Source organism: Cervus elaphus, chromosome 12, assembly GCF_910594005.1.
Source record: "Cervus elaphus chromosome 12, mCerEla1.1, whole genome shotgun sequence".
In the NCBI taxonomy this organism is placed as follows: domain Eukaryota; kingdom Metazoa; phylum Chordata; class Mammalia; order Artiodactyla; family Cervidae; genus Cervus; species Cervus elaphus.
The window spans coordinates 74,206,573-74,223,755 of NC_057826.1; the positions used below are offsets into that span (position 1 = coordinate 74,206,573).

Genomic DNA, 17,183 nt, shown 5'->3' on the forward strand with positions numbered 1-17,183 from the left:
AACAGCATCAGCCTTCCAGTTTCAACTGGTCTGAGGTCTACCTGCTTCTTATCTGGGCAACATACCATTGTTGATAGTTAACTATAAACGTCTCCCTATTACCCAGGGAGAGGGTTTCAGTATCTGCAAAACAATTCAAAGAAATTATTGTGTGCATCCTCTGATGGGGAACCAGGACCCTGCCCCAAGGCTGCACTACTGTTTCTCTTGACTATTTCTTCCTTGTCTTGCATCTTCTCCCTTCCCTAATTAGTAACTGCTGAATCTGGCCATTGGAACTCAGGGAAGTTCATGGAGGCTGAATGAAGGCTATTTCCTATAATCAAAGAAATGGGGGACACAGAAAGGCTTTCTACCCAGGAGTCCCATAGGGCCCTGCTCAGCATCAGTATTTGTTATTGCTTAGTGGCTAAGTTGTGTCCGACTCTGCTGACAAGGGAAGGAAAGGAAAAGGAAGGGAAGGAAAGAGGAAGGGAGGGGAGGAGAGGGGAAAGCTACAGGCTGGCTTTCTAAGGGCACAGCTGAAACAACAGCTTGGAGGGAACATTCTGAAAAGATAGGGTACCATCCTTCAGGATGCAGTGTACTTATTGAATCAGAAAACTCTAAATGATACCCCAATAAGATGATTACATACGTCTGATAACCAAGGAGTAGAAGAAGGAAGGGTTTCCCTTACCATCACTCTTTCTGACCCATGGAAATTTCATGCTTTCATCTCTCTAACGCTGGGTTCTGTCAAGTCAAAGGTTCAGGTCCCCGAAGAGGATGCACTCTTGTCAAGGGATATATCAAGGGTCTCACTGAACTACAATCTACAGCTGCTGCCAAGACACTTTGGATTTCTTAGGTCTAGGGAGCAGAAGATGAGGAGTTACCGTACTGTCAGAGCTAAGTAACACTAATTAGAAGGAAGAGGTAGAACTCTTTTTTACACAATGAGAGCAGAGAAGAATTCATGTAGAACCCAAGTGATCTACTTGGGTGCTTCCCAGCATTCCCATGTAAGTGTGAGTGTATATGTACTACAATGTCAGCTGGAGAAGCATATGACTATCAAGGGTTTGGACCATTCAGGATAGAGGGTTTGGGTCCTAATACCAGACAAGCCACTATGACAGCTGAGGGTAAGGGGGGAATGAGAATGAATGTAAAGGAAGGAGAGGATAGCTGCCAGTTGCAGCCCTGAAATCAACCGCAGTAACAGTGACTGTATTTTCACCCGCCTTCTTCTAAATTTCTCTTCAAAAACGGAGTCCCATACAAAGCTTGAAGGAATCGTCTCTTGAACCTATCTGTCGAAGTAAATCTGTGTGGTTCTAGGGCAAGTGTGAAAATGCACTACTCAGATCTCCTGCTGTGGCAATCATAATTAACTGATGACCCCAACTGCCAGCCTGTGACTCTGCTACGCTTCTTATGGGCTGCTCTCAGACAATGACTGAGTGTAGCTCTGATACTAAGTCAGGCCTATTTCTCGGGAAGCACAGCTTCTCTGATAGCCACCTTGAGCTCAAAGACTCTCCATTAGCCTGGCTGAACCTTTTTAGAACTGTGCCTATCCAACCTGTTTTCTTTCCCTCCCACTTTCACAGAGGTCAGACCTGCATTGCAGACTGATGAGTTGTGATGAGTTGTGAATTAACTTCTATTTGGGGGCAAAATGAGAACTTAGAGGCCAGGAACCAGCATTTCAGATAGCTCTGAGAAACTGTTCTGAAGAGGCACGGGGCAAGATCCGTACATGTGTGATTTTGGTGAAGGAGGGGGAATACACGCAATCAAGCACAAATTTTTGCAGATGGTTGCTGCTAGTCATGTGAAGGTTACTGCTAGTTATGAGGAGCAGGCATCACCATGAAAGATGTTGCTTTTCTAGATACGAGAAGATGCAAAAATTGAGCTCATAAAAATCATCTCCTGAAAATATATTAAGGACTTTTCTGCCAGTTTTTCCCAGAGCACAGAGTGACTCATTCCTGATCTCCACTCTGAAATCCTTTCAGGTCAGCAGCTACAATAGGTCATGATTTAATCCTTATAGACGTAGATGGTGGTGGTGGTTTAGTCGCTAAGTCGTGTCCGACTCTTGGGACCCCATGGACAGTAGCCTGCCAGGCTCCTCTGTCCATGGGATTCTCCAGGCAAGAATACTGGAGTGGGTTGCCATTTCCTTCTCCAGGGTATCTTCCCAACCCAGGAATTGAACCCAGGTCTCCTGTATCACAGGAAGATTCTTTACCAACTGAGCTACCAGGGAAGCCCCAAGATGGCAAGTACCAATTTGTCATTGGCACTTGACAAATTGGCACTTGCTAACTTGCATTCTAAGTACCAATACTACCAGTAGAGCATATGTTTAAAGGTGAAGATCAGACTTAGATTGCCAAGGTTTAGAACTTACTCTCACCTAACAAGCTCTTGAATCTCAAGCCTAATATTTAGCCACCTGAACTTTCACTTTCCTTGGGTGCAAAATGGGGTTTAAATAATCTATCCTTTAGAATTATGGGGACTAAATAGGGTAGTATCATACAACAGCGCTTGTCACACTCCCTGTCACATAATGTTCTTATGGTAGCTAGTTACCTGGTTTAAAAGTACTGGTTTAATATTAAGAGAAACTAACAAGTAAGAAACATTAAATCTATTATCTATTATTCCATCAATTTGGTCCCTAAATCTGGCTTTCCTTGTTCATCTTCCCATTACTGCAGTCTCTCCATTTCACACAGGAGGTAAAAACTCCAAGACTTCAGTGTTCTCCAGAAGGTAAAACAAAGAACACTGGTAGTTAATACAAACAAAAATTCTTTGCCGTCCTGTGACGCGTTTCTAGGGAACCCAGCATAGGGCCAGCCCATAACTACCTAACCCCGCCCCTCCGATTTCTGGAGGCGGAGACAAATCACAACGCAGCGTGGAAGTCACCTAGCTTCCGGCTGGCTACGCCGGCATTGCGGTGCACAAACGGTCTTCAAGGCGATTTACAGACCGATTGTTTATTGGCTACTACCAAGCACTCGTTCTCCGCATTGGCTGTTTCTGCCCGGCGCCGATTTTCGCGGAGGATGTTCGCCGCCGCTAGTGAGAGTGACAGACACTGCACCTAAGTTTCCGGTTCCGGTTCACCGCTGGCGCCATGGCGACCGCAAGAGGGTCGCGGTATCTGCTGAAAATAGGCAGATGGCGCCGCAGCTTTGGAATAGCTCCCCAGTTCCGAGTGAGTACCTATTTTCCCCGCTTTCAAAAGAGGCTGTGGATCTCAAGAACGGCTTCTCTCCGAGGAGGTGCGCTTTCGCCAGTTCCTCCGTTAGCCAGTGCCCGCGGCCATCCTCTGTGCCCCCCATTAGCTTTTCTTTTTCTGCAGGCGCTTGCTACCCTCGTGCCCGGCGTATCCCACGTGGATAACAAGTCCGATTTCCTGGGGAAGAGGCCCCATCGCCGGCACCCTGGCATCCTGCAGCTGTCATGCGTGCGGCTGCCGCAAGCATTGGCTGACGCCGCGCAGTTACTGCTGCTTGGTGAGTAAAGGTGGGAAATGGAAGCTCCAGAAGCGGAGATTGGGCCCTACGTACAAGTGATTCCTCTTTGCATCTTTGGTCCGTAGAGGGCGCGATGCCCAATATGGAGAAGCAGGTGCAAGTACTAACCAATTATCTCTGGAGCCGGCATTTACCTGTAGAGCCAGAGGAGCTACAAAGACGGGCAGTTCTTCTTGAGAAAAAAATCCTGGAAAACGCAGGTAGGTCTTAAAAATAAAGAGTAAGCCAAATAGAAAGAGCAGAGGGAAATGAAGAGCAAGTAATAATTCTGCAGCCTCTTAAATAGATACTGCAATTTTTTATTTGACGTTCTGACCAGAGCAGTTATTCATAATGTTGCCTTTCTAAAAGACGATAAGTAATTTCAGAGGTTGCACTCAGGGCTTTAGTGAGTGCTTCAGTCTCCTGTTGTAATTTAGATCTTTGTTTTTTTCCCCAAGTTCACTGGATTAAGACCGTCTAAGTTTTTGTTCAGGTAAAACAAAGTCTCTCTCCAGTACTACAGGGAAAGGAGAATTAGTTTGTCAAGTTATTTTCATGATTGTGAGTTCCTTGCTATTAAGAGGCCTGCCTTTTGTTTATCTTGTATTCCCTGAACTTCTTGTAGTACCTGGTTTGTAGTAGGCACTCCGTAGGTAAAATAGTACTGAACTGAACACAATTATAAGACAAGTTTTTCAAGCCCCTTTCCTTCCTATAGGAACTTTGGAGACATCACATTATTAAATTTGGGGGAAGTGAAGAAATCTACAAAGTACTGTCTTTATCCTATCCTTTAACTTTTTATTACACTTGGCTTTAATACAGAATAAAACCTGTGAGACAGAGTTGGTTGAATTGAATGAACTGCTGTTAGAGGCAATATATTATTTGATATTCTGTGGTGGTGGTGTTGGTCATTATTATTCTTACCTGAAACTTTTCTCTAGTTTGGCTTCTCTCTTAAGCATTTTCCATGTGGCAATTGGTGGGGAATGGCAGGCAGTAAATTCAGATATTGTGCCGGGGTCCAGCCCCAGCAGGATCCAGAGGGTTCCCTTAGGCTGAACGGCGTCGGCGAGTGATAGGAGACACATGAGACCAGCCTTGATAGGGCCAAGTCTGTCTTTATTTTTTGACAGCAGTTTTTATACCCTCACTCAGAGTGTATCCAGGATACAAGATGCTCACTCATGTCTATACAGGGTTAGTTTACATTACGTCAGTTTGTCCTTAGGGAAGAACAAGATGCTTTCTGTGTTTTGTTTCTATAATAAATCTTTACACATTATCTTTTGGCCTTAGGACTTATTAACATTTTATGTAAGTCAGGTGAATATAGGCCTGTTTTCTGTTTCTGTGGTGACCTTAACAGAAAAGTTACAGTCTCATAGGGCAACAGGACAGCATGTCACAACATAATAAAAATATGACCCTGTTAATACCAACATCAATTCTTCTGCAAAAGTTGTCAGTTAAATTTATCTAAAAGTTTTACCCCATACAGACTCTGTGGCTCTAATAAGACGGCCTCTGCCTAGTACTCCTGGCTAATAATTAACAACTGTTTCATTGTTACAATACTAGGGCTAAGCTCTTATTTTTCTAGATTTATAACTATATTAACAATGATTACCATAGCACAACCTTAGCACACTAAAAGCAAAAACACAGCAAGCAAACGTTAACCCAATAACCACTTTTATAATAACTTTTCTTATATATTTTAATTAAACTCCTTCATCCCTCAAAAATGCTCTATATCTATTAGGGCTTTTATATAATTAAATTCTTTATACTATTCTATAATTAAAATATCATAAGCAATCATGCATAATAATACCAAAGGCATAAATGCATTTAACTAACAAACTACCAGCAAAGGAGCTCAAATTAAGACACTCCTCTCACCCTAAATAATCTCATAAAATACCACCACCTAAAATACTTATTGATTAAAATTTTAAATTAATTCTTATATGGGAAGAAATCAAAAAAGGCCTTCCTGCCTATATCAAAAAAATTGGGGAATAATCCATTGAGGCAGGCATCAGAAAAACAGCATCTTTAAGGTGAGAGCCGGGGGCAGCTTTGGGGCAGCTTTTTGGAATCCCTGAAAGCCTGATCCGCCTTGCCCGTCAGGCTTTCTCCCCATGACCTTGTCATGGGTGGGATCTCGTGAGCTAGCCTTTTTGGAATCCTTGAAAACCTGATCCGCCTTGCCCGTCAGGTTTTCTCCCTTAAGGCCTTGTCATGGGTATGGTGTGCTGGCTCCCGGCAATATTGTATCTGAGCCCTGTTCTTCCTAGGTCCTTACTTCCAGTCCTTGTTCTCACCCCAGACTCATGTCAGATGGAGAAACATCAAGAAGAAGTCCTGCGTGCCTTGCGCAGAACTACCTATCATTGGCAAAAACTGAGGTAAGGGAGACGAGAAGGGCTGCAGAAGAAGGCAAAGTTTGCCTTTTGAGAAGGAGTTGGGGAAGTACAATTACACCATGTAGTGTTTGAAAAAGCAGTCTGGTTTGTAAGCCTTCCTAAGGCTTGTCTGTGTAGAGCAGTGAAAGGATTGAGCTGGAAGAGCCCTTTACAAAGATTTCATTTCCTAAAAGTCTGGAGGGTAGCTGCAGGATAGAGGTTAATTCCCAGTGGTATGTCTGCTTTTTCTGGCAGCTACAATGAGGGACTGAGCCTGGTGTATATGGCAGCAAGACTGGATGGTGGCTTTGCAGCAGTCTCCAGAGCTTTCCATGAGGTAAAATTCCCTCAACTTCCAACCAGAAACTTTTACTATCAGTTCCCTTTTTCATAAAGTAATCTTCTGGGGCAGGATTCTTGGGACATTACATGTGCATTTTTTTCAAGAGGTTTTCTTTATCCTCTGAAAGGAATTTTTGACCCAAAAAAGGTTTAGAATCACTGTTTTAAGAGCTTACATGTAAGCATTTACATTGCCTTAAATGTAAGGCATTTATATTGAATCTTAAAAGACATTCATGTCTCATTTCCTCTGTTGCAGTCCCCTAATTCATGTTTACCAAGACCCTAAATAAGTGTCTGTCTTCCCCACTGTGGGGTATTGAATATTTCTTCAGATCCAAGCTCGACTTCCAGAGTTCCAGCCACAAACCCTGATGGACTTTGGCTCGGGTACTGGCTCTGTCACCTGGTGAGTATCTTTCTCTGTCTCTGTCAGTTCGAACTCTAGAGAGCTAGAGCTAGCTTATACCATGTCAATATCAAGAGACTGGAGAACCAAAGGAAGAAGAGGAAAATTGGGAACTGATGTGTTTCTTCCCTCAGATTAGACAAGGCATGAGAAGTTACATAAATTAGGATCAGAACTTAAAGAATATGTCAAGTGAAAAAAACCCATGTTTAGAAGGATAAAAAAAGGAAAGGAATTTGATCTCAGACAGGGATTTATGTATCATCAAGATTATTTTGTGTGTGTTCAAGTAGTTTTTGAGTCTTCTTAAGAGTTGTAGATGAAACAAGAAAATAAGATTGCTCGTTTTTCCAACTATTTTAACATAGCACTCTGTTTCCCCAAGGTTAGGTTAGGGGCAGAGGGGTCTTTTGTAGGAATAACTTTGTCATGAGAACTGATGATTTATTTTTTGCGACTTTAGGGCTGCTCATAGTACTTGGGGCCAGAGCCTACGTGAGTATATGTGTGTGGACAGCTCAGCTGCCATGTTGGAATTGGCAGAAAAGCTACTGAAAGGTGAGGACAAAATGTAAGGAAGGGCTTTTCCAAAGTTGAAGGCATTTACAAATCAAAGGAGTACCAGAAAGGGTGTTTTATTGGGGGATAGAGGCGAGGCCTGAAAGTTAAAGATGAGTCTGATGCAATGACCCTGTTGAAGATGCTGGAGGCCTTTGTTGGACTGTGGATGGGTAGGGTAAGAAGAACAGGACAAATGACCCAATATTCCCCCTGCCCTTTTTTTTAATAGTTGTCTACTCTGTTGCATCTCACCCTCAGCTAGCGTTTTGTCCCTTCAGTTTATACCTACACTCATAGTTGCCACATCTCTACTTTCCTCCACAGGTGGTTCAGGATCTGGGATGCCTTGTGTTCCAGGTGTCTTTTTCAGACAGTTTCTACCTGTATCACCCAAGGCAAGTGGCAGTGTTTAAAGTATGCCAGATGTGGAGTATGCAGATGGAAAACTGTGGCCCTGGCTTTACAACCTAGCATTGAATGTTAGAAAGTAAAAGAAAGCAGAAGAAATTTAGTGGGATAGGCCTTTGTTGTACTCTTTGAAAGAGGGAGATGTCAGGTCGGTCATTTTCCTTGTCTTGTGCACCAGGTACAATTCGATGTGGTGGTCGCAGCCTTTTCCCTGAGTGAACTGCCCAGCAAGGCCGACCGCACTGATGTGGTCCAAACCTTGTGGCGCAAGACAGGTCGTTTTCTGGTAAGTGGAAGCCCCTTTCCCCTCAAGTTTTTAAGCGGCTTCACGGGTTTGTTTCATGCCTTTCCTTATCCCCATTGGAGCTTGTCTTCATTTTTAACCATTTTCCTCCTACATAGATCCCTTTGTCCCTCTTTTCAGGTCTCCATCTGCATCATATATGTAATACCCGTTTCATTTAAAATCCCTACTCTATTTGGGAATGCTCTTACGGAGCTACCGACATTTATGTTTTCATGTAATTCAAGGCTTCTTACTTTCCCCTTTTGTAATCAGGTATTGGTAGAGAATGGAACAAAAGCTGGGCACTCCCTTCTCATGGACGCCAGGGACCTGGTCCTTAATGTAAGGTTCTTTCGCCTTCTTTCACCTTACCCTCCTTTCCCCGCTTATTCTCACCGGTTCTTGGCACTCTCCTGAAAACTGAAGGGACTGGCATACAGCAATAAGGATGACTCTGAAGATAGTAAGCACATGAAGTCATTATGATATAGGGTAGTAGTTGGCAAACTCCAGCCTATGGATCAGATCCAGCCTGCCACCTGTTTTTATATGAGCCGTGCTTATTTGTGCATCTGTAACCATGTGTCTGTGGCTATAGGTCTGTTGCCTGTGGCTATTTTCACCATACAGATAGCAGTAGGAAACAAATTTTGTCTAGTCTCTGGACTTTTAAAATTTTTTATTTTTGCCAGCCCCTGATCCAGGGCACTTCTGAGCTAAGAACCAGTTTAGGACCATATGAACCAGTGTATAATTGCAAATTTCATTGTCTTGAGATGGAATTTTTTTTGAGAGTGAAGGTTACTGACAAGGGAGAGCACCATACCATGTGCCAAGTTTCTGCCTTTCTCCTGCTGCAAAGAGAAAGTTCTTTGTTTGGAGTATTAGAGAAACAGCCAGCTTAATTCAAAGAACATAGTTAATAATTACCAGAATTGAATGTTAGAGGAGTCCTCAATTTATTGAGTGCAGACATTGAGTTAGAACAGACCCCTCTGCCCAGCCTAAATTTTTTTTTATTTCCTTTGATTTCAGGGAAAAGAAAAGTCACCTTTGGACCCTCGACCTGGTTTTGTCTTTGCCCCAGTGAGTGTTACTTCTGCCTTTCCCAGCAAGCAAAGATCTGAACTCGGGGCTGGCCAGGAAAAGAGGGCTAGCCACCAGCCACTCTTGAGTCCCTGTCCAGCCTCCTCCTCAGTGGTTCCGCGGGCCTGCCCTTCATCTGCTCTGTGTTCCCTTAGCCCTGGCCCTTCTTGGCTCTCTTACTTGTAGTTTCTGGGTTTTACGATATGCGGTTCTTTTGTCTTACCTCATCTTTGTCTTCACAGTGTCCCCATGAACTTCCATGTCCCCAGTTGACAGCCTCTAAGCCCCTGGCCTGTAGCTTTTCCCAGGCCTACCATCCCATCCCCTTCAGCTGGGTATGTACTCTGGGAATACTGTGGTGGGGAGAAAATAGCCTGGGAAAGCACAGTGAAAGAGATTCAGAGACAGGAGGATTTGGGAACTTCAGAGAATGCTTGGAGATTTTAGGGTCTGAATGTATATGACTTATAGAATATGTGAAGAGTCACAGGAATGAGGTTTGAAGAAATTTTTTTCCCTCATCTTTTCCTGCAAGCCATCTCTGTATCCTTGTCTTAGAACAAGAAGCCAAAGGAAGAAAAGTTCTCCTTGGTAATCCTTGCCCGAGGATCTCCAGAGGAGGCCACGCGCTGGCCCCGCATCACTCAGCCTGTTCTTAGACGGCCCCGCCATGTGCACTGTCACCTGTGCTGTCCAGATGGACGGATGCAGCATGCCGTGATCACAGCCCGCAGACATGGCAGGTGTGGGGGTATGGCCAGAATTAGTGGGAGGTGGCAAGACTCTGCAGCCCACATTGACCCTCTCTTTTCTGTAGGGATTTGTATCGCTGTGCCCGGGTCAGTTCCTGGGGAGATCTTTTACCTGTGATCACACCATCGGAACTTCCTCCATCCCCTGCTCAAGATGCCCCTGAGAGTTGACACAGATGTGTGACAAGTGTTTTCTTCTCTCTTGACGAAGGCCGAGGTGGAAGCTACCTGGTCCAGGATGGGAGTGCTAGTACTGTTAATGGCAAAAAAGCTAGTTCAAATATCCTCCATCATAGTCAGCCTTATTCTTCCAACTCACTCGGCCATCCTCTCGCAGCTGCTTTTCTTTCCTAATTGCACTTCTCAGATGATTGCCTTCTAGCTAGAATTGTATGGTGCACCTGGTGTTTACTTCTCCAAGAAAACGCTCCCTGACACTCCCTTCCCTTGTGAGCATCATTCATTCCAGAAAGAAGGTCATGCATGGTGTGATCATCTCAAGGACCACCAGAATCAGTCCCAGGAGCACCTAAACAACTTTGACAATTTTGAAAATTTCCGGAAGTGAAGAATGCAAGCTTGATCTACCCTGATCCTTATCTATGGTCCTGGTTTCCACCCTCAAACTATAAGACCCCCTTGCTGTTCTCTCTCTAGGGAGGGCACAGTCTATAGGACATTGACCTGCAGTGGCCTCCTTTACCTGGCACAATAAAACAACTACTCTTTTATACTTCACCTCAAATTCTTTCTTTATGTTTCCGTTCACTCTGATGAACAGAGACGAGTTTCAGCAACAGTACCCCTGTATACCTGGGTTCACTTGAAGGTTTAATAATAAAAGTTTTCAAAGAATGGAAATGAATCTTGCGATTTCTTAAAAGGTATAGAGGTCTGTTGTCATGGCCTATCCTATAATGAAGAGAATCCTCAGATTTTCAGTGGTCCCCCCACAAGTCTCCAGCTCATCCTGTCCTGGAAGAATCCTGCTTCCACCAAATAATGGGAGGAGGGGGGATGGGGAAAGTCACCCCCAGCTTCCTGAGAACTGGCTCAACAGGTCTCAGGGTTGTTAGCCAGGCCACCTGAACAGGGGAGTCAACAGCTGCTTGGCTTCTATTTTTTTCTGCCTTCTTCCCTTTCAACTTTCTCAGCTTCCTCAGAGTTAACCTCATACACGTTTGCCTCAAGAGTCGGTTCCCCTCAGGCCTCAATCTTCCATCTCCATCTCTACATGTCCAGGCAGGAGCCTTCAGTATATGTGGTTCGTTTCTGTTTTCCCCTAGGCCTTGCTGTTTCAGAACTAGAGCAACTTTCTTCATCTTAAAATTCTCAGTCCCTCTTCTATAATTTATATCAGGAAAAAGGCATAGTCAAAAGTTCTAACAGCATCAGTGTTGTAATACTAGAAATCTCAACTTCCTTGTAGACATTTCCATGCCTGGAGCTATTTCTCTGGAGTGACAGGATAGGAGAGTCCCCTCCTGTACTAGTTCTCACAGGGTGGTGGCAGCTCCACTTGCCAGCCCCACCTCCTTATCCCAAGTAGCCCCAAATCCCCTTTGAAAGGATGCAGTTCAGGTTTCAACAGAGCAACCTAAAGGACTTGAGGTGGAGTAGACAGGGTATGGAAGGCTTAGATCAAATGTCCTGAGTGAGGCAGGATCAGATTGTCCCCAGGACAGAACAGCTGGGGAGAGCTACTAAAGACACTCTGGATTAGAACAGCCCCAGGCCAGAACTAAGACTCAACAGCCCCTGGATTAGTCCCGGCAATGAAGAGGAGGAGAAGACACTGCACCAGGCCATGCCTGGCAGGGAGTCTGGAGTTTCTGGTTTCTAAACTCAGGAAGGCGTCAGCCAGGGGAGGGGCCTGCATGTAGGGGAAGGGTGAGAAACGGGCTGGGCAAGCTTCCTATGTGAGGCTACGCAAGAAGAGGCATCCAGAGAGAGGATCTGCAATAGTCTCCTGAAGCAGGAGAGTGAACACCAGCTCTGACCACCTGAGACACCCCTCCTGCTCCAAAGACTATAACTCCATTTGTCTTTCTGAGGCCTCAACTAACCCTGTACCACAAGAATGGAGCCACTACTAGGAGCAAAAATTGGCTGCCTATTTGCCCTGCTGGTGCTCACTCTGGTCTGTGGCCTTATTCCCATCTGCTTCAAATGGTTCCAGACTGCTACAGCCACAGGTACAGCCCTGTCACATCTTTGTCCCCATGACCTAAGTCTGACTTCAGCCTTGCCACCCTGTCCTGATATCTTGCTCTGATTCTCTCATCATCCCGTCTTCGGACATTGAGTGCTGCCCGTGGCTCCTTAGTCACCTTCTTCTTATCTCCTCTCTGCCAACTGGGTTGTAACTCCTGCTTTGAATTAGGTTGTCACCGCCGGGTCCTCAGTTTCCTGGGCTGCACGTCTGCTGGCGTTTTCCTGGGAGCGGGGTTCATGCACATGACCGCTGAAGCCTTGGAGGGAATTAAATCAGAGATCCAGAACTTGGTGATACAGGTGAGCGGCAGACCTACCAGGCCATGAGGCCAGAATGATGAACAGAACCAGGGGAAGAAAGGGGGAAAAGTGACAAAGCCAAGGACAGAAGGAACGACAAGGAAGATGACGGCTCTTGTGTGGAGTGATGGAAACAGGTCAGACTGGCCTTGAAGGAAAGTGGTAGAGCCAATGGCACAGAACAGGAAGCTGAGCTGCTTTCCCTCATCTAATTTGTGCTTTTTTCTCCCTAGAACAGGACAAAGAGTGAGGGGCATTCTGATGATGGTGCTGATTCAGCTTATGTAAGTGTCTCCCACCAGCCCTTACCTGGACAGTAAGGAGAACCAGAGACTGCTTTCATGCCCAGACCTTTTTGAGAGGATTTATGTGTGGAATTCTAAGAATTCCTCCTACCCCTCAGCTCTAGCACTGTTGTTGGCAAGGAAAGGTGGAGCCACTCAATCCTTCTGGGCTTATGAAACCCAGAGAGAACTCTTGTTTAACCTTCCATTCTTTCTCTGGACCCTTTGATATGCTTCCTATCATTTCCCCGTATTTCTAACCCTATTGATATTCTTTCGCTTATTTCCTCAGGTTTTCTTGTGGTCAAACGTCCATGTCTCCTCTTGGCTTCGTTCCCCTTTTGTATGTTCTGTTACCACACTTCCCATTCTCTTCAGCCCAGTCCCAATCCTGTGCAATTTCTTCCCTTCCTTACTTCCCCCAGGGCTCAGAAGTAAAGAAACCACCATCAATGCGGGAGACCCGAGTTCGATCCCTGGGTGGGGAAGAACCCCTGGAGAAGGAGATGGCAGCCCACTCCAGTATCCTTGCCTGGAAAATCCCATGGAACCTGGCGGGCTGCAGTCCAGAGGATCACAAAGAGTTGTGAATGATTGAGCACAAACAGCTCACTTTCCCATCTCACAACCCCTCTTTCTGTTCCCACCCAGATGGACTATCCCTACGGAGAGCTCATCATCTCCCTGGGCTTCTTCCTTGTCTTCTTTTTGGAGTCGCTGGCATTGCAGTGCTGTCCGGGGGCTGCTGAGACACCCGAAGTGCAGGAACTGGGGACAGCTCATGAGCTTGAACCTCACAGCCATGGACTTCTCCCCTCCCCCTCACGGGGTCCCTTTCGGGCCCTCATCCTCTTGCTCTCTCTCTCCTTTCACTCTGTGTTTGAAGGTCTCGCTGTGGGGCTGCAGCTCACAGTCGCTTCTACGGTGCAGCTCTGTCTTGCTGTCCTTGCTCACAAGGGGATTGTAGTGTTTGGCGTGGGACTGCGGCTGGTGCAGGTAGGTACTGAATCACGCTGGGCCATGCTCTCCATTCTGTCTTTAGCTCTCATGTCCCCCCTGGGCCTCGCCGTGGGGCTGGCTGTGCCTCAAGGAGACTCTAAAGCTGGACAAGGTTTGGCTCAGGCTGTGTTAGAAGGCATGGCAGCTGGTACATTCCTGTATGTCACCTTCCTGGAAATTCTGCCCCGGGAACTCGCAAGTCCTGAAGCCCCTCTGGCCAAGTGGAGCTGTGTAGCTGCTGGTTTTGCTTTTATGGCTGTCATTGCCTTGTGGGCCTGAGAGATTCCTGACTTTTCTGATGGACCCAAGATGACCTACCTACCCCCAGGAGAAGCTGCTCAAATGCCTTCACCCTCTGACATTTCTTCCCTGAGACACAGTGACATTTTCTAGGCATTATGCCGTAACCTGGACCCCAACTTTTCACCAAGTGAGATGCCATTTCTCATACAGGACTGAGAAAAAGTTGTTTTGGTTGAGTGCTTATAAATGAGAGGATTTGACTCTTGTCCCGTTTATGCTGTTATGTGTAATAAAATGTCATTTTGTCCTTCCCCTTCAGCTATGCTGTGCTTTATTTCTCTGGGTTGCCTAGGAAGTGCCTGGTCAGGAGGTGGTGGAGTGGCGAGCAGGAAGGGTGAGTGTGGGACACGGTCTTGTTTTCTGGAATTGGGCCCCCAGTCATTCATTCTGTCAGTTGCAGGCCCAGCCCCTCCAGATATGGGAGCATTACTGAAATTCCAACAACTCACGACCACCTTATGCACGTGTGTGTATGTGTGTGTGTGTCTCTGTGTGTGTGTGTGTGTGTGTGTGTGTGTGTAAGTCACTTCAGTCATGTCCGACTCTTTGCAACCCTGTGGACCGCAGCCCACCAGGCTCCTCTGTCCATGGAGGTTCTCCAGGCAAGAATACAGGAGTAGTTTGCCATGCCCTCCTCCAGGGGATCTTCCCAACCCAGGGATTGAACCTGCATCTCTTACATCTCCTTCATTGGCAGGAGCGTGGTTTACCACTGGCGCCACCTAGGAAGCCTCCTTACGCACAGATTTGAGAAACTGAGCCAGAGCTCCCACATTCAGAGAGAAGAGGCTTAGGGATCTAGATTTTTCTCCTATGCTATCCACACCCACCCTACTCCCAGTGCCTGTTATCAGCCTCCCACAAAGTATCCAACGGATTCTTGAGATAAAACTAAATGGAGGCTATTTCCATATGCTTCCTCTGTTTCATGCTGAGCCCCATGTGGCTTCAGGGACACTCTTGCTCTTCCTGGAGTCTCTGTCTCCTTCCAGCAGCCTTCTAGCTGAGGGATTAAGAAGCAGTGTGTTTGGAGAGAGAGAGAGATACCAGACAGATGTCTGGGGTGATTACTGGGCTCACCCCATAACTTAGTGACTTTCTTTCTGCCTGCCTTACCTGCCACTATGGCTGCAGCCCCTCCTTTCTAGACCATTTGCCTTTCAGTTTGAGTAACTCTTAACAAGTTGCTTAACACAAGCAACTTGTGTTGCTTCTCTCAAGAGCTGCTAAGGACATATACATTATCTAAAACCAAGGGGGACAGATGACTGTTGCCCAGCCACTGACGCATGGGATGGAGGAATGTATCAGACTTCGTGGAGAAATAGGGAAAGAGAAGGTGTGCGCTGTGCACTCAACTGCTCACCAGTTTGCTCCTTCTCATATTTTTGGTATTTAACTGGCCTTAACACAGACAAGGTCTCCTGACTTTCATTCTTGTCTCAGTCTATCTCCTGTCCCATTCCCCTTCCCCTTCCCGTAAATTAAGATACACAAACCTCCGCACCAACCCAGCTTACACTCACAGGGATCAGTTGAGAAGGCAAGCCTCGGGCAAAGCTAAATAAAAATGTCTGACAAGGGAAATAATTTCCCTGAAGCATCATCCTATTTTGTTTTCCCTTCAGTATTAATTGCACTCACATGGAATACACTCCAATGTAGTAATAATAGAATTTCTATGCTGAGCATCTGGCACTGTTCTATTGCCTTCACATATATTATCTCACCTTCCCAACGGTACCAGGTAAATATTATCCCTATGGTAAGTCAAGGGAAGTACTAGAAAAGTTAAATAACTTGGTAGCTAACTGGGCTTCAAACCTGTGTTTCTGTGATTCTAAGAAAAACTCAAGATGTAGCTTTTCTTCTCCTACCTTACCTTTCCCTCCCCATCTTCCACGTTAGGGTTTCATAAGAAAGCAGAGAGCACTTTGGATAAGTGAGACAAGCTTAATAAAGGGAGTATATAGAAAGGTGTGGGCAGGGTTTAGACAGAGCAACAAGGGATGGTGCAATTCCTTGGGGCTGAGTAATAACAATGCTGTTACCTGGGCTGAACAGAGGGAGTAGCAACCAGAAACTAGAGGGCAGTCCAATAAGAGCTGTGGCCTTGGTACAGGGAAGCAACCAACCTGCAGGGACCAGGAGGAAGTTAGAGGAATATCCTCACTCTCTTTCTACCCTGTGGCCTGCTGCCAGCGTCTCCTATTGGCCATACCCAAACAGAAACCAAGGACAAAAATGTCTACAGGTGATTGCGCGTAGGTCAGCCTTGTGAGGCACAGGTCCTAAAGAACTCTGGAAGGGCAAAGAGAAGACATTCCACACACCATCGATTCTCTGCTGCCTTCGACTCCAGTGATCTTTCCAGGACTTTGGAAGGGACACGGTTATGTGGAAGTTAGCTCTTTCTGGTACTGAGGATTTGTATGACTAGAAAGGAAGCTCAAGGAGGAGTTCATTAGACTCTGGGGCTCTCCATATGTTTCTGGGTCACTGATGCTATCAGCATTTGATGACAATGAGCTGAGGCTGGAGATTTCAAGCGTGAGTGGGTCATGCATTTTTTTGCTTCCTCCCAACCCACGGGCCTTTAGATTTCCCTTCTCCTCCTCTGCTTTCAGCCATCCTTCCAAAGTCCATTTCCTTTTCCTTTCTCAAGATTCTTACCAACCAGGAACCATCTTTAGTTTGAACCATATTGTATCAAGAGCTGGAATAGAGCTGGGGAATGCCACAGAGAGAGACACTGGGATGAAGAAAAGGAACAATCCTGATCGTTTTCAAAAGCTCTGAATCCCCAGCAAGGAGCCAGAAAGGGCTCTAAGGGAGCAGAAGATGAGTGTGATTTCTGAATGAGCTAGAAATGAGGAAGAATGGAATAAGAACTATAGGACAGGAGGGAGAGCTGAGTTAACTTGGGCCTGGTGACTAGAAGCCGGATTCAGGAGTGAACCCTGATTCACTCAGCCTTGAAAGATAGATTGTAACTGAAGAAAATTAGAATCATGAGAGTTGAAATATAAAAATCAGAGCGAAGATATACAGGTTGGAAGAGTGGATAAGAGGAGAAACTAGTTGGAATAATCACAAGAGAATTTATACAAATAGTTTTCAAATCTTCTCAAGTCTTCTTTCTGTGTCTCTTCCTCACCCGTCTTCTCCACGCGATCTGTTTTTTACATATTTAAACAGGAAAAAAAAATCTGAAACAGAAGAATGAAACCTCCAACTTCCTTCCCACTTTGAGCCAGCTTTCGATTTTTGCACCAATAAATGATTCTCTGGGAGAGTT

General features: G+C 45.6%; 2 protein-coding genes across 11 annotated transcripts; both read left to right on the plus strand.

Moving 5' to 3' along the window:
* Positions 1 to 2,913: 2,913 nt before the first annotated feature.
* METTL17 (methyltransferase like 17) lies at positions 2,914 to 10,646 on the plus strand. Of its 4 annotated transcripts, none has more exons than XM_043919424.1 (14): positions 2,915 to 3,223; positions 3,371 to 3,524; positions 3,611 to 3,745; positions 5,866 to 5,944; positions 6,197 to 6,278; positions 6,619 to 6,692; positions 7,156 to 7,250; positions 7,578 to 7,648; positions 7,840 to 7,947; positions 8,221 to 8,289; positions 8,983 to 9,033; positions 9,276 to 9,368; positions 9,592 to 9,772; positions 9,851 to 10,646. In XM_043919424.1, the coding sequence occupies exons 1-14, from the start codon at positions 3,143 to 3,145 to the stop codon at positions 9,901 to 9,903; spliced, it is 1,326 nt and encodes a 441-aa protein (XP_043775359.1). In that variant the 5' UTR covers positions 2,915 to 3,142; the 3' UTR covers positions 9,904 to 10,646. The 4 variants fall into 4 exon arrangements, with proteins under 4 accessions (XP_043775360.1, XP_043775359.1, XP_043775358.1 ...); XM_043919423.1 differs by having other exon boundaries at positions 2,916 to 3,223; positions 9,592 to 9,776; XM_043919426.1 differs by having other exon boundaries at positions 3,150 to 3,290; positions 9,592 to 9,776.
* A 137-nt stretch (positions 10,647 to 10,783) lies between these two features.
* On the plus strand, positions 10,784 to 14,143 carry SLC39A2 (solute carrier family 39 member 2). Of its 7 annotated transcripts, none has more exons than XR_006343896.1 (4): positions 10,784 to 11,980; positions 12,169 to 12,436; positions 12,533 to 12,583; positions 13,626 to 13,709. XR_006343896.1 is itself a non-coding variant. In XM_043919435.1 (4 exons), the coding sequence occupies exons 1-4, from the start codon at positions 11,866 to 11,868 to the stop codon at positions 13,859 to 13,861; spliced, it is 924 nt and encodes a 307-aa protein (XP_043775370.1). In that variant the 5' UTR covers positions 10,784 to 11,865; the 3' UTR covers positions 13,862 to 14,143. The 7 variants fall into 7 exon arrangements, 3 of the variants coding, with proteins under 3 accessions (XP_043775370.1, XP_043775371.1, XP_043775372.1); XR_006343897.1 differs by having other exon boundaries at positions 12,538 to 12,583; positions 13,626 to 13,692; XM_043919435.1 differs by having other exon boundaries at positions 12,169 to 12,299; positions 13,235 to 14,143.
* The last annotated feature ends 3,040 nt before the right edge of the window (positions 14,144 to 17,183 follow it).

Bases quoted from the DNA above. Each gene is read 5' to 3' on its own strand.
- METTL17 (XM_043919423.1), top strand. From the start codon at position 3,143: ATGGCGACCGCAAGAGGGTCGCGGTATCTGCTGAAAATAGGCAGATGG. The intron at 3,525-3,610 runs GTGAGTAAAGGT...TTTGGTCCGTAG, and splicing joins CGCGCAGTTACTGCTGCTTG to AGGGCGCGATGCCCAATATG. The intron at 7,649-7,839 runs GCAAGTGGCAGT...CTTGTGCACCAG, and splicing joins TTCTACCTGTATCACCCAAG to GTACAATTCGATGTGGTGGT.
- SLC39A2 (XM_043919435.1), top strand. From the start codon at position 11,866: ATGGAGCCACTACTAGGAGCAAAAATTGGCTGCCTATTTGCCCTGCTG. The intron at 11,981-12,168 runs GTACAGCCCTGT...GCTTTGAATTAG, and splicing joins CCAGACTGCTACAGCCACAG to GTTGTCACCGCCGGGTCCTC. The intron at 12,300-12,532 runs GTGAGCGGCAGA...TTTTCTCCCTAG, and splicing joins TCCAGAACTTGGTGATACAG to AACAGGACAAAGAGTGAGGG.